Here is a 14,774-nt window from a genome sequence, read left to right as displayed (position 1 = left end):
AACATCAATTGACAAGGCAGAGTTTAATTTCTCTAGAAGAATTCAGTCCGCAAGGCAGCTCGCAGCATCCACAGTACGACCTGCAGACTACCAACTGCCATAAACGAGCCATGTCCTCAATCACAATAGCAACTCTTCCCCGCATGACCCGGGATGCCCTCTCCGAGCTTCTTCTCTCAACCAGTTCTCCCAACAAGCTTGCCATCATCGACGTAAGAGATCAGGGTACAACGAGAAACCACCTACATATCTTTCGGCTGTATTCCAATTGATTTATTTTCTTGCAGACCACATCGGCGGGCATATTTATTCCTCCACCTGGGTTCCAAGCTCATCACTCGACTATCGCATGCCGGAACTGGTCCGGACGCTCAAAGACAAAGAAAAGGTTGTATTCCACTGCGCTCTGAGCCAACAGCGTGGCCCATCAGCCGCCCTCCGCTACGTGCGGGAGCGAGAGGCTGCATTGGGTCCTGAAAAGAGCAAGAAGCAGCAGGTCTATGTCCTCGAGGGCGGGTTTGTCCAGTGGCAGGAGAAATATGGTAAAGATACCCGGCTGACAGAGGCGTACGTCGAGGATATATGGAGGGAGTATTGAACACGGTTCGGACCGTCTCGTAACAGTGACCCCATGCGACATGCAGCACTTTCCGTCGACTTACAAGCCTCGCAAAGAGGACTCGGGTCCGGTTTACAGAGGCCGGTGCCGGTGAGCTTCAGTTCGGTGCCACGCCATGTTGGATTGATGCGGGATATGGCGGGTTTAACGCTGCAAACTCGATGGCGCATGATTATAGAGCCTTCTAACGCAACCACTTGTCTATAAACGCTAAGAGCTTGTGGATACATCTTCTACATATACATCTATCATACAGCTGTCTGAATAAGTGCGCAGAAACAGAATCGCAGGTATTTCTGCAAATGTTACATCTGAACAGACCCGCCGAATCCAACGGGTCTCCTTCTCCCACCATTCTCCGGGATGATAGCCATAAACTTGTAGATCTTTCCCATGCCGCCCCCACCCCGCTCGATCAACCTCTTCCACCCACTTTCGAGCGTCTTGCGCTTCTCTTCATCCTGGACTCCCTTGAGCAATTGTTGCATGCGCTCCGCGATGCCCATGACCTGCAGGAAATCTCCCTGCTCTACCGGTCCGTGAACCTCGACACCCTCACTAGCTTCAATTGCCGCCTCCGCAAGAGCCATGAAATCAACATCGGCACTCACGTCGACTTGGCCCGGCGACGAGAGCGCCGGCACAGTCCGATGATGCTGGATCCCGCGGAGCGAATTGATAGGGATGGTCGACATCGTTCCGTAATCCATGATCAGCGCCGCTCCGGATGGTACCTTCTTCGGCTGCGCGGCGGGCGCATTCCGCGAGCCCACAGTTCGAGGCGGCTGCGACGAACCCCCAATGCGACGAGCAAAGTCGGACGCATATATGCGGCTTTCCGGACTGACTTCGATCGTAGAACCTGGCGTAGACTTGAGCTTCCGGTACCGCTCTGAGATCTCCGGGATCACGAGAGAAGACGGAGTCGATGCCTTGGCTAGTGTCAGCTTGAATTCGGGCTCTCCTTCGATATTCTCTTCGACTGCTTTGGGATTCAATGTAACCATGATCTCGCGCCACTGGGGAGTATTGGCGGGTTTCATGGGTTGGTGCAGCTTCGCAGGGCCGGTAGGGGTCATAATCTCTTTCTGCTCGGACTGATTCTCAGGCGCTGGGGGGATGGACTCGAAAGCGTGGATTGGAAGTGCATCGAAGAATTCGTGCGCAAAGATGAATGGCGTTTTGTCTTCCTCTGCATAACTGTCTCAGTAACTGGCCCTTCAACCATCTGGAAGCTCGGTTCAAGTCTCACCATGAGGCAGTAATCGAATATCCTCTACCCAGATCACCGGAACATTGAAATACTTGCTGATGCTCTTGTGACCAATATCCGTCTCCTCCATAGCCGCGTCACCGCAAAGTCGCTGTTTCTGGACCTCTCTCAACGTCGGACTAGCTTCAACCAGATAGATAGCTTCGAGACTCGACGCAAAGCTTTTGAAGTTCCTGAACGTCTAGCATGAAGCTATATCAGCGAGACATTCCAATCCGGCTGCCGCGAATAAAATAACTCACACGTAACATGTCGTCCATCAGTGTGCCCTTCCCCGGTCCAACCTCTATGAGCTGCACCCCGCTGCGTTTCAAGCCTTGGGCCATCCATTCTGTAATCGTCCATATACCCACCAACTCCCCGAAGACTTGTGAGATTTCAGGCGAGGTTACGAAATCTCCCTTCTTTCCGAAGACTTCGCCGCCGCCTTCAGGTCGAGTCGTGTAGTAGCCTCCCTCTGGAGATGTGAGAACTTGGCGCATGAAGGCCGCGATGGGGATCGGCCCTGTGACCTAAATCAAGCAATTTGTCAGTTATGATGCAAGAACTCGCGATAAGGCTGAACGCAAAAGAATGGTCAGATACCTTGATCGCATTCGCTAGTGTTTTCGCGAGTGGTGTAGACCACTGCCTTTGATCAAATGTCGAGGAGCATCGGTGCGACCCTATCTGTAGGTTTCGACACTGATATGTTCGAAAATGTCGGGTCAAAGCACGCTTCGTCGCACTATTCATCATTGGACGCTGTCTTCACAAGCATGTGCGGTTGGGACGGCCTTTTGATCTGACAAGGTCAATGGCCCGTACGCATCTGGAGTGGTTCAATAATAATCAGATATGTTTAAGAAGAACGTGGCCTGTCAGATAGACTGCCCCAGGTAGACTACGTAGCTATTCCCACATCCTCCGATGTTCATGTCTCCAATTCCTCCGCAATAAAGTTTCGGACCACGTGATGTTATCTTATCAATTGTTCATTAATTTACAGTGATTAACCTCCACTATTGCGTCTTATCGTCAGATTGAACAAATAGATCGCTCACAGAGCGTGCACCCGAAAGGCTGATTCTGAAATGAAAAGTCCCTGTTGTACACAGCACCGCGCTGGTGCGGAAAGAGGAGATGATTTCCCAGCGAAGTAATTAAAAGGCAAGAGATTGGCCCGGCCATTTCGAGCACAATGCGCCAGTTCATTGGTGCCGTCCACCTCTATGACCGGAGTTCTGCGTGGGTGGATCGACCATCATTTGGTCGCTGTAAAGTCCAGTCTCTTGCGTATTCTGGTTTGTTTGCCTCCCAGCTCGTCCGTACGCTCGGTTGCCTCTCGCATTGCGCCTATTGTAACGGCCATTGCCCCGAGAATCGCCCTGAGAAAGCAATTGGTCATCTCCTTCAGCGAAACCGTACCTTCCATCCTGCACGGTAAGTTCGGCTTTCCGGTTTAGACGGCGCTCGCGATCCGCCTGCTCTCGTAGATTGCTGAATGAGGAATGAGGGTTCTGTACGTGCTGAGAAGGTGTCGGTTCGGCCGTGGAGTGCTTGAACCGCATGGACAAAATTCTGCCGTCAGCCTTTGTGTTTGTCAGCCAGTGAAATGGAATTTCAACGTTCAGCTGGGAGTATCACCCTTTGGTTGTGGAAGTTGGCAATGGCTTTTTCTGCGGCCCATTTGTCGGCGAACGTGATCTCGGCCGTGACAGTAGGATGCTGCAAGGTGATCCAACAGCTCAATATCTGTCCCGATAACGGTTCAATAGCGGATTGGATGTCTGCTGCTGTAGTGCCTGGAGCGAAATTGCTCCCAATCACGACGAAAGATCCTGACCCTGCTCCTCGAATAGTTATACCAACAGGATTGTCGCGCACCGTTGATTGTCCACTCGCTGGATTGAGCGCTGAGAGAAGGCGTTCCTCGTCTGGGCGACGTTTGCTGGCGCGTTTTGGTTGCGAGTTCGCTGCTCGTACCGGCGCTGGCTGTGTGCGATGATTCTTCGTAGTTTTCAATGTAGCTGGTGCGGAAGGCTGATAGTACAGTAATCCAATGTTAGCCATGACCGTGCGCTAAATAGTATGATCGCGCGTATCTCACAATACCTTTACAACACCGATTCGACTGGCGAGACTCCCTGGCTTCGCTTTCTGAGCCTTGATTCCAGCTCCCGCGCCTGCGGCGACAGTCTTTCTGTTTTTACCAAGGATCTTGCTTGCGAGTTCTTCATTTTTTCTCTTTTTGCGATCTAAATGCTCGGGATAAAATCAGTAAGGCACAATTCCGATGAGGACTCTGAGACGTATTGGAGGTCTTACCCGCTTGGATGATGGCATCGAAGGAGACAGCTCCTTGGCTGGCGGCCATGACGAGAACGGCGCGCTTGGAGCAGGACGTAACAAACAGACAAGTGACGCGAAAAGAGATATGTCAAGATTGAAAATAAATTGTTCTTAACTATTGATGCAGGCTAATTTCAATTAGAGGCTGTTGTAGATAGATGAAAAGGATGAGAAAGATGGCCCATAATTAAGGTGTGAGATTTTCTGAGCTTATTGCTTCTGGGTGCAGCTAGCCGGCGCAGAGCAACACCAAAAGTACTCCGTAGTCTGTACTAAGGATCCTGTACATCAGCTTCAGTAGCATCAATGATCCACCTAAATCTCTTGCGATATCAACAGATAATTGGCAAATCCTACCACAAATAGATCCTAGACATTTAGAGGAGTGCTATAAGCATATAACAGTTTGTATCAGTCTCTTTTGTGGCTAAATGTGAATCTAACCTCACAGCTTCCTCTTCCAGCAGGCACAATGTATTCTTTAATCATAGTGAATATGGAAGCTGTAGCCCCTAGTGACTTCTTTCTTCTGTCCAACATTTCCAAAACCTCTTAACTATCTGATACCCTGCATTTGCCACTGCAGCTATAGGTTCTGTTTGGTGATTTCTTGTGTTTCTCCCATCGCATCACTTAGTAATTAGTGCATTTACTGGATTTCATTTCAGACATTGTGTATCCTTCTCAATCAACCTACTCCTCTGACGTATGAAGAAGTCACGCGAGTCTTCTTTCCTGTCTAGCACGCGAGGATCACACTGAGCTGAGAACCGCTGCTGATATCGACATTCAAGAAGATGACTTCAGAGGACCTGAGCATCGCCAAACAGACACTGTCTTCGTCACTAGCTCTTCGCTCACCCTTGAGAAGCAGAAATAGGTACGTCTTAGTTCAGCAGTAGCGAGAGACGTCCATATTGATAAGGTGGTTCTAGGATCGAGAGACCAGCCACTCCATCTGCATCTTGTGAGGAATTAGCCCATTATCCCGTCTTCAACCCACGCGACCCTCGACACAACCCTGCAGCCTCTGCATCTTTGTGGCTGCAAAGTGATTACTTCCGATCTCAAGCATCAAGAACACAGAATTCAGTTAGCTGGATGCAGGATTTGCCGAGGAGGTCACTCCGCAAAGCGCGATCGGGTCTGCTGGCCCTTCGTTCTGGAATGCAAAGACGACCGCTTCCAGGCGGCCACGCTCGGAGAAGTGATATACCTAGTATTTGGTCCTCGAGAGACTCTACAGAGGGCTCATCTGATCATTTTCCGTCGTCAGTGTCGGACGCGAGCACAGAAGACGATCGCGAGTTCGGCACCGGTCTCTATCGAACAGCTCGAAACCATTCCTCCTCAAGCGAAGCTCTGAAAGATCACAGCCATAACACTGTGCCTCCCACATCGCCGTTGCCTTGTACCGTCCGTGAGGGCTTAGAGGGCATTGGGTTGAGGAACTCCCTAGCCGCACAGGAAAAGAGAGGAGTCAATGGTACATCAGAAGCAGGGGTGGATGGTGCGTCGAAGACAGCAACGACGGTGGGGGCACCTCGAGAGCACGTCACCGAGCCTGAGCACCACTGTCACATCCCGGACGAATCAAGTACAGTCCAAACCTCGACTCATGCCTTTTCAAATTCGCCATCTGCCAGTCTCATTGAGCTTAGCGGAATAGAAGCGACAACGGAACACACAGCATCATCAGAAACATCGAAGGCAGCATCCCAAAAGAGGCCCTTAAATTCGCAGCCGAGTGAGGACAGTATGAAAGATATATGCTCGCAGACCCATGATCCGAAGCCTGGTATATCCCATTCGCCAGTTATTAACCCTGAGAAGCCGACAGCGCCCGAGAGTCCTGAAGAGTTGGTCAATCCAAATGTTCGAGAACTCAATGAATCGACTCGAGGCCACGAGATCGCTCCACCACCCATCGCTTCTGGTTCCACTGACTCAATGGCTTGTTTATATGTCTCGAGCCGTTCCCCGTCTAGGTCATCCTCTGTCAGCTCTCGTGAATCAACGTTTCGGCAGATACCAGCCGTCCAATTGATGATGGGAACACTTGAATTTTTTGCGTCGTCAAGAGAATGCAGCAGCGGTGGTCAGACCTTATGTTGCAGCGATGTTGCAGAAAACGATCTCATATCACGGGCAATTCACCATGCTCCAGCCGACCATACCGAGGATCGAAATGTACCAGCGGAGACAGAGCCTCAGCAGTCTAGAGCCGCGAACGTAGGAGAGACGCAGGTAACTCAAGCTGGTGCATCTTTCACAGTTAGTATCACCTTTAATGATACCCTCTCGTCACTGACGAAATCATAGGAACCATCAGAAGCGAGATCCAGTGCGCAGGAAGAGGAAACTGCGAGCTGCCTGCTGCCCGCTTTGGACGACACTGATTCCCTTGGAATCCAAAATAGTTCTGACCCGTGCGTGGCTCGAAGACCACCCTCTCCAAGCCAGACTGAAGATGGCGCGTCGGATTCAGATTTCATCAGGTCACCAATTGAGATCGATGACGCACTCGCCTCACTGATTTTCAGAGACGAGTTCTTTTTTGTCGATGGCAAATCGAGTGATATCGCCCCTGATCGTGGAGACAATCCTATAAAAACAGGGAGTCGAATTGCGAGAGATGGTGGAATTTACAGTGGTCCGGGACTCGACCGTAACACGTCAGTCAGAACGCAGGAGATCCCAGAGATTGTCGGACCAGGTATGTACACTTCGCGTCGGGGTAACCTGCCGAGTCTCGAACGAGACGCAAGCGATTCCACTGATGAGTGTATTGTTACTTACCCCATGTGGGAACGACGTCAATTCCCATGATGTCGGGGTATACGTAAGTTACACGACTGCACAACGGAAGAAGCCGGAATCGGAATGCGTTATTTGCGCCATTTTCATTGTCTCTGTATTGTTAATGCACCTTGTATACTTATGTCTCAAGCGCCTGCGGTAAGGATTGCTGGGTTGAATGGGCACCGGTTGGAAATGACACTCTTTTGTAAAAATAATGCATGCAGAGCCTCTTTCTGATAGATGACTACCGCTAAGATGTTTCTGTTCATATGAAATTAGAAAATAGACTCCTTCAGCTGTGTCCCCAAGACACAAATGCTGGCCTTGTCTTGACCAAATCTCTCAACATCGCACTTGGTAGCATGAAAGGCTAACCCAGACGCAAGGTGAAGCCAGCGCCTGTTTCCCCGGTATCGCCACTGGATTGACCACCGAATACACTGGCAAAGTCCAAGGCGGGAGCTTCCTGACCGCGCTTCGGCGCCTCTGGAGTCTCACGACGCCTTCGTCTCTCCATGCCTGCCTTGGATGGGAAGGTTGGAAACATCTCTTTTGGCTTTGGTCGCGGGTCCTCCCGGAAATATTTATGTGAGAGACACTCCTGAGCAGTAGGGCGCGCACTTGGGTTCAACGCCAGTAAAGACGACAGAAGCCGCAGACCGGCATTGGTGAGAAAGGGGAACTTTGAGCGGGGAAGTAAGGGAGGAGTTTCAGTCGGCCCCGATGAGGATGTAGGTGGAAGGCGAAGTGATTTGGCATTGGGAAGGGAGCGGAAACCAGGCCATGTTTGCTGAGTAGGAGGGCCCGTAAGAGCGAATATCTGGGTTTATCTGTCAGCGCGAGCGGAACTAAAAGTAAAATGAAAGCAGGTGTTTTACCTTTGATACTTGATCGACTTCGTTTTTACCCTGCAGCAAGGGTTCTTTGGTGAGCAATTCGCCAAAGATGCACCCAATACTCCACATGTCGATTTCCGGCCCGTACTTTTCTGCGCCCAGCAGGAGCTCCGGGGAACGGTACCAGAGCGTTACAACCAGCTGGGTCAGCTTCGGCGGCGGATCGCCGTAGTACCGTGCCATGCCGAAGTCGGCAATTTTGATCTCGCCTCGGTTGTTCATCAGGAGGTTTGAGGTCTTCAGATCACGGTGCATGATCCAATGGGAGTGCAGGAACTCGAGGCCGGAAAGGATTTGAAGCATGAGGGTCTTGATTTCCGAAGGGAGGAACGGTTCGCGCATGTCGTCGAGTAAGGTTTTCAGATCATGTTCGAGGAAATCCATGACGAGGAATACACTGTTGGCGGGATAGAGGTGCCCAGAGCCCCGAATTGGTTAATACTGGTGTATCTTGAACTTTTCAGGATGGAAGCAGCACCAATGCTGGAAGAGGGCATTGAAAGACTGGGGGTAGAGGCTAGGAAGGGCCAGCATACTCATCCATTTTAGTTCCCATGACGACCTCGCGGAGATATACAATGTTCGTATGGCGAGCTTCCAAGAGCGTTTGGATCTCCCGTAATCCCGTTACCGGGAACCCATCCGGCGAATTCTCCATCTTAAGCTTCTTGAGAGCCACCACCTCCCCGGTGGTGATATCCCTCGCCCTACTCACCCACCCATACGAACCCTCCTCGATGTGGTTCAGCCGTTCAAAGTTATCCACAAGCCGACAGGGTCCCCATTCGGGCCCAGGAAACCGCAGAAGTGTCGATCGTGTCTGCTCAGCTGGCGCTTTGGCTGCAGACCCCGACGCTGCAGAGGGCCGGGGCTGTTCGTTCGACAGCCGGCGACGCTTCTTGGGCGGAGCTTCCGAGTCGCCATTGAGCGCGTCTGCTTGCTGCTGCTGCGCGGCTTGTGCGGTCTGGAGTCGTGCTTGCTCCTCCAGCTGACGCTGTTTCTCTGCCTTGGCGCGTTTCTTCTCTTCCTTTTCGCGTTTTCGCTGGGCGATGATGGCGTCTTCCTCGGGGTCTTCGGCGGCCCAGCGCGATTTTGACGGGGCGGACATGGCCCCTATGAGGGATTGGGAGAATCCAAAACCAGTAGATTTGCTGATTGATGCGAATAATGTCGTTGATGAGTAGCGTTTTAATCAGCTTCGGGTTGGGAGATGAAGTCGGGAAGGAGATGGTACAGCCTGGCTGGGATGGTGACGCTATCGGAATAACAAAACTTGGGCCGAACTCCATCGCCGATTTCAAAGCCCCCGCCTGGTCCCGCTATGATTATTAACTCGCGGAGGGGGACGGAGTATGTTCTTCTGCTTTAAATACAGCCTCTAAAGTTATTGATATATCCTTTTCTATCTTCTCTAATTGCGAGGATATATTCTCTGGAGCTTTTAGCGACATACCGAAATGATTGAGCCGTTCCAGGTTTGTTTTGGGTTCTTGGCTGATATGGATGCACAGTGCCATTGCGATCGATTACTGACTCCACTTGATGACAGACCACCTTCGCGGTGCCCATGACCTGCGAAAGCTGTGTCAAAGATGTATCAAACTCGCTTTATAAAGTTGAAGGTTCGTGCTTATCGAGACTAGGCATTTAGCTCGAAACCAGGTACTGATTCATTTTCGTCCTACACAGGCGTCAAGAAGGTGGAAGCGAATCTTAAAGACCAGCTCGTCTTTATCGAGGGCACAGCGCCGCCTAGCTCGATAGTCACTGCCATTCAAGCTACTGGTCGAGATGCGATTCTACGTGGAAGCGGCACATCAAACAGTATGTTATACCTCCCCTTGAGCCGACACACTTGCGAGGGTGGTACTGATCTGGTGGTGTGATACGCGACAGGTTCTGCCGTCTGCATATTAGAGACGCACTCGACGACCGTACCGAATAAGATCCGTGGACTGGCACGCATGGTACAGGTGTCCCCGAACATGACTCTGGTAGATCTGACAATCAACGGGCTGGCACCGGGAAAATACTGGGCGACTGTCCGGGAAGCGGGGGATATCTCGCGAGGCGCAGAGTCTACTGGGGGTATCTGGGAGGCTTTGAAGGCTAAGGTGATGGGTTCCGAGGCGCCCAAGGAGCCGCGCGGCGTGTTTGGGAGTGTGGATGTGGATAAGAACGGGCGGGGGAATGTCTTCTTGGATCGACCGGTGGCGATTTGGGAGCTGATTGGGCGGAGTATGGTCGTATCCAAGAGTCAGGAAGGCCCATTTCAACGAGAGGACCCTGATACATTGGTCGGCGTGATCGCTCGCAGTGCGGGTGTGTGGGATAACGACAAGACGGTCTGCTCATGTTCGGGAAAGAATGTATGGCAGGAGCGCCAGGAACAGGTCTCTCAGGGAATGGTGTAGACCTTTGGAGTCTAGTCTGTCTCCCGAATCTTGCATTGATTTATGATACCTATCGCGGAGATGATGTCAATTGAACAGAATGATTTGTTGCATCAGCACTGCAGCCCGCTCAAGAAAGAATGGTAGGCGTAAAGGGAGCTTGGACCTGTAAGATTCTCAGTGAGACATAATACTCCGAACCTCCTTTGAGTGGACAATGGGCACTGGGCACTTGGCACTGGCGCTGGTGTATCTCGCGCACGGCCAGAGCGAGCAACACAATTGATCAAGACAAGAACAGCGGACCATTGTCTCCAAGGACAGCTGACCATCGGATCAAGATCCAAGATAACAACGCGGCATGTCAGAACACCTCCGCAGAAATGGTAGCAGAGGCCTAAATATAGACAGACAAAGTCTTTAGAGCAAGCGCCAGGAGATGGTCATTGGACAGTCGTTTCTTCTCCTGCATTGGTAGTATTGTTCATCCCTGTCTGACCGATGGCAGCGTCTTGTCCTTGCATCAATAATCGAGCTAGTGGCTGCCATGCTAACATTTACATGACTATCGTGAGTTCTAGCTCGATCAATAATTGAGGATACTAGAAACCCAAGCAGCTAGTGGCAGCCCAAGGTCAGTGAGTGCATTACTCCGTCATTAGCGAGCTAATCATGTTGGTCACTAACCGAAGTATTCCCTAGCATGGCAATAAGGGCCGAAGCCATCTCTATTGCTCTAAATGGAGTCTTGAAGAGATGTATCTTCCGAAACCACTCATGGCTGTCTGTACAAGCGCCGTGGCGGGGATGCGGGAGAGCCTAAAACCGGTCGATTTGCTGGATGTGTGTTAGCATGAGAAGAGTTGGTGGAAGCATCTTTCTTATTAGTTGCGGGAAGATTTGAAGGATTCTGCCAACTCATTTCATGTCAGTAATGGATATCTAACCCCATTCACCTCGAATGGCCTGACAAGAGTAGAGAATAATAGAATCCTCCCTTGAGGCAGAGTGAATGTGATGGTAAATGATGGCCCCACATTGATCGGGACGGGCCTTTTGCTGGAGCCCATCAATCACCTTTTCGGATCACCAAGGACAAGGGCCCGTTCGCCTTTCTTCACCCTTGATTGTTCAACTTACTTCGTGATTATCGAATCTTGTTGCACACTTCTCGATCAAATCAGATCAATCAGATCCCTTGAATGAGGAGGATATCAATTTTCTCCCCTCAGCCAAGTCATCGATTCCTCCATGGGCCATTCCACAACGTCCTGTCGGGCTAATAATATCATAATATAAGTGGATGGGATAATCCTCATGACAACCATCTAGGATGATTATGCTTCTCGACGCTGGGCGCTTACGGCTATTCAGGAGCATCAAATCATCAATTGAACTGCATCCCTCTTCTCCATCGCTTCCTTGGCAACTGTCCACTCTCATCAACGACGGTAATTATTCCCCCCTTTCCCGTGAGTTTCCAGTTTCCCAATCTCTGTGCTCATCTCCGATTTAGTAGTACTCGACTTATGCCTCTGACATTCCTATTCTGTACAGAACGCTAGCCGGCCTCTCCTCAGTTGAGTAAGGTGGACAGACACTAGGGACTGATTCGTATCCTTGCCACTTTTCTTCTGCTGCAGGCCCCATCTCTGAACGTTCCTTGCTTCTCCCTCTTTTTCCTCCCTGCTTAATTATTTTTTGTTTTTTATTTTTCCATGACGACTCCTTGTCGCTCATTCCGTCCTGCCAATCTCTATTCAAGAACTTCGGATCAGGCGTCGTTCAAAGCGGCCAGGTGCTGGAGAATAGAAAAGTCTCAGAAAGCAGCTTGACTGCACAGAAATCCGAAAGATCGATCAATCCATATGACATACTGTGCTCATTTCTTACTACTAACAGATTTTGGGCTTTCGGCTCTCTTAGACCAGCAGATGATCTAATTATAACTTCCAACCCATCGTTCGTCCAGGATCACGAGGGGACTAAGATTCCCGGGATCGACTGGGCATTCTGTCCAGAATAGCAGACCTTCGGATTGCAAAAGACAGGCTATCTAGTTGCTGGGCACTCAAGCCACAAAGTACCACCACCGCACCACGAGAGAAGGACTTCGTCCTGGTTCTTCAAAGGCCCTGCCCCGCCCCGCAGCTTTAGCTCCTACGTGCATCCCGTCGGACTCATTAATACCCCTGCTCACTGCGCCAGCCCACTATCTCGCATATCAGAAAAACTGGTCAGCCTCTTGGCTTCCAGTGACCGCCATATATAACATAACCCTGCTTTTACTACTCCGTTGTGTGGGTGACCGTCATCCGGCTTCCCTCGTCTCGACTCTTGTGAAACTACCTGGGGCTGAGTGGGACGGGGATATCGTCGGCTATTGCGAGCTCTTCTTGGTCTTCATTTAGGGGCGCAGACATAGAGTTTGATTTTACGGAAAGATGTCATTGAAACAGGTATGAGTGACCCTCGATCTCGCAATGCAAATCTGACAGAGAGCAGGAAATTGAGACATGGGTGTTGGCTCTGGAACACTACGACAATCAAGAGTATGAGGAAGCCATACGGATCTTTGGTCATATTGCGGATACGTCCAAGATATTCTTCAATTGTGGAGTCATCTATGCAACGCTGGGAGAGCATGAAAAAGCCGTATGTTTATTTATTCGAAACGACAAGACGGCAGTGTCCACTAACATTCGGCTAGGTCCAATGTTACCAACGCGCCGTCAGTCTAGACCAGTATCTTGCCATTGCCTATTTCCAGGAAGGCGTGTCAAACTTCCTTCTAGGCGATTTTGAAGAAGCATTGGCCAATTTCAATGATACCCTTCTCTATCTCCGAGGCAATACATCCATTGACTACGAGCAACTGGGCCTGAAATTCCGTCTCTTCTCGTGTGAAGTCTTGTTCAATCGGGGGCTCTGCTATATCTACCTGCAACAAATGGGTCCAGGCATGCAGGACCTCGAATACGCAGCGAAAGAAAAGGTCACTCCGGACCACGATGTTATTGATGACGCCATTCGGGAGAGGGCAGAGGTATAACCTATAGTGCCTTGGTCGTTGAGTTTTTGCTGACCGAAGCAGGGGTACACGGTGTTCTCGATTCCCGTCGGAGTAGTCTATCGACCCAACGAGGCCAAAGTCAAGAATCTCAAAACAAAGGACTATCTAGGCAAGGCGAGACTGATTGCAGCGTCATCTCAAGGCAACGCGCGGAATGGACACCTACCTACGGATTTGATACGAACTCAATCAGCGTTCGATGACCGCCCCGCCGAGAGCATCTCGTTCGCTGCCACGAACCTGGTGCAAAAGAATCTGTCGGGACGAAGTCGTCAGCAGTCGGAACCCCCGCTAAACCGCACTTTGTTCCCACCTACGCCACCTCCAGAAGGTGACAAGTCTATCACAAAGAGCCCTTCCGGTGGTAGCGTGGGTGCCAACGGTAGACCAGGTTCCGTTCGAGCGGCGCGGCCTCCTCGGCTCAACCTCGATCGTCCGGGTTCTCAGCCCAATGGGAGGAGTAGCGCGGCCATGCCCGCTTCCGACAAGCCACGGATTGGGACGACTCGTACGGCCTCTGAACCTCGTGGACCACCCAGCCGACATTATCCACGGGGGCTCAATGGTTCAGAGGCCGACAGATATCTTCCTCCTCGGGAAACAGGAGGCCACAGGAGAGGAACCAGCGAAACAAGTTCTGCATCAGTCCCTCGGAATGGCTACGGTGAGGACGCAGGCGGAGTGTACACAAGCCCACGATCTATGGCCAGTAGCGGGCGAAGAGGCGTACCTCCTCAGCAGCAACGGTACATTGACGAAGAAGAGGAATACGTGGGCGATATGTGTGGTGCGCATGGTGCCCGCGGCACCTACGAGTCACCCGGCAGTTCGCAGCGACGAACTAGATCGCCGATTCGAGAGTCAAGGCGAGCCGATTCACGCAGGCCTGATGTCCGCAGATTCCGGATCAAAGTTCATGCTTTCGAAGATACCCGGTATATCATGATTGGGCCCACGTTGGAGTACAGCGAGTTTGAAGCCAAGATCCGGGAGAAGTTTGGCTTTCGCTCGCTTCTACGAATCCGAATGCAGGATGAAGGCGACATGATTACGATGGTGGATCAGGAAGATTTGGACCTCCTACTAAGTTCGGCCACTGAGGCAGCTCGGAAGGAGGGCAGCGAGATGGGCAAGATGGAGGTGAGTCCGATCCAACACGTTTGTGAAACGACCAATAACTGACTGGTTTTAGATATGGGTTGAAGAAAGACCAATGATATAGTTCTGAAGGTGTTTTTTAGGAGAATTCTCTGGCTATAGATGAGTGGAGAAGCCAGTCTCTGCTGTTGCATTCTTGGTGCTGTCAGTGCTGATTTTCGATGTTGCATGATTTATACCCTTTGATGATTCGTACGAGCGGGATGATATTATTTTCAGTTTATGTATT

At 50.9% G+C, this 14,774-nt stretch overlaps 7 protein-coding genes across 7 annotated transcripts; 4 read left to right on the top strand and 3 right to left on the bottom strand.

Annotated features, from left to right (window-relative positions):
* Window positions 1-143: 143 nt before the first annotated feature.
* Window positions 144-598, top strand: NFIA_085210 (phosphatase YCH1; the record flags this gene model as incomplete). Its single annotated transcript, XM_001260464.1, has 2 exons — window positions 144-225; window positions 288-598. The coding sequence occupies 2 exons, from the start codon at window positions 144-146 to the stop codon at window positions 596-598; spliced, it is 393 nt and encodes a 130-aa protein (XP_001260465.1).
* A 326-nt stretch (window positions 599-924) lies between these two features.
* NFIA_085200 (class I SAM-dependent methyltransferase) lies at window positions 925-2,630 on the bottom strand (the record flags this gene model as incomplete). Its single annotated transcript, XM_001260463.1, has 4 exons — window positions 925-1,811; window positions 1,872-2,073; window positions 2,135-2,404; window positions 2,478-2,630. 4 exons carry the CDS (start codon window positions 2,628-2,630, stop codon window positions 925-927), a joined length of 1,512 nt encoding a protein of 503 aa, XP_001260464.1.
* A 452-nt stretch (window positions 2,631-3,082) lies between these two features.
* NFIA_085190 (RNA recognition motif domain-containing protein) lies at window positions 3,083-4,248 on the bottom strand (the record flags this gene model as incomplete). Its single annotated transcript, XM_001260462.1, has 4 exons — window positions 3,083-3,463; window positions 3,519-3,914; window positions 3,987-4,129; window positions 4,200-4,248. The coding sequence occupies 4 exons, from the start codon at window positions 4,246-4,248 to the stop codon at window positions 3,083-3,085; spliced, it is 969 nt and encodes a 322-aa protein (XP_001260463.1).
* A 1,142-nt stretch (window positions 4,249-5,390) lies between these two features.
* On the top strand, window positions 5,391-7,052 carry NFIA_085180 (uncharacterized protein; the record flags this gene model as incomplete). Its single annotated transcript, XM_001260461.1, has 2 exons — window positions 5,391-6,497; window positions 6,546-7,052. The coding sequence occupies 2 exons, from the start codon at window positions 5,391-5,393 to the stop codon at window positions 7,050-7,052; spliced, it is 1,614 nt and encodes a 537-aa protein (XP_001260462.1).
* Window positions 7,053-7,395: 343 nt separating this feature from the next.
* Window positions 7,396-9,029, bottom strand: NFIA_085170 (CDC2/CDK family serine/threonine-protein kinase; the record flags this gene model as incomplete). The annotated part of the gene is made up of 3 exons (XM_001260460.1): window positions 7,396-7,845; window positions 7,904-8,318; window positions 8,458-9,029. The coding sequence occupies 3 exons, from the start codon at window positions 9,027-9,029 to the stop codon at window positions 7,396-7,398; spliced, it is 1,437 nt and encodes a 478-aa protein (XP_001260461.1).
* Window positions 9,030-9,378: 349 nt separating this feature from the next.
* NFIA_085160 (copper chaperone CCS1) lies at window positions 9,379-10,335 on the top strand (the record flags this gene model as incomplete). Its single annotated transcript, XM_001260459.1, has 4 exons — window positions 9,379-9,396; window positions 9,471-9,543; window positions 9,611-9,745; window positions 9,818-10,335. The coding sequence occupies 4 exons, from the start codon at window positions 9,379-9,381 to the stop codon at window positions 10,333-10,335; spliced, it is 744 nt and encodes a 247-aa protein (XP_001260460.1).
* A 2,423-nt stretch (window positions 10,336-12,758) lies between these two features.
* On the top strand, window positions 12,759-14,609 carry NFIA_085150 (putative PB1 domain protein; the record flags this gene model as incomplete). The annotated part of the gene is made up of 5 exons (XM_001260458.1): window positions 12,759-12,773; window positions 12,820-12,969; window positions 13,025-13,360; window positions 13,409-14,527; window positions 14,580-14,609. 5 exons carry the CDS (start codon window positions 12,759-12,761, stop codon window positions 14,607-14,609), a joined length of 1,650 nt encoding a protein of 549 aa, XP_001260459.1.
* Between the last annotated feature and the right edge of the window lie 165 nt (window positions 14,610-14,774).

Source organism: Aspergillus fischeri, genomic scaffold (genome assembly GCF_000149645.3).
Source record: "Aspergillus fischeri NRRL 181 1099437636264 genomic scaffold, whole genome shotgun sequence".
Classification (NCBI taxonomy): domain Eukaryota; kingdom Fungi; phylum Ascomycota; class Eurotiomycetes; order Eurotiales; family Aspergillaceae; genus Aspergillus; species Aspergillus fischeri.
Note: the sequence above shows the minus strand (reverse complement) of the source record. Positions and strands in the feature narration are given on the sequence as shown.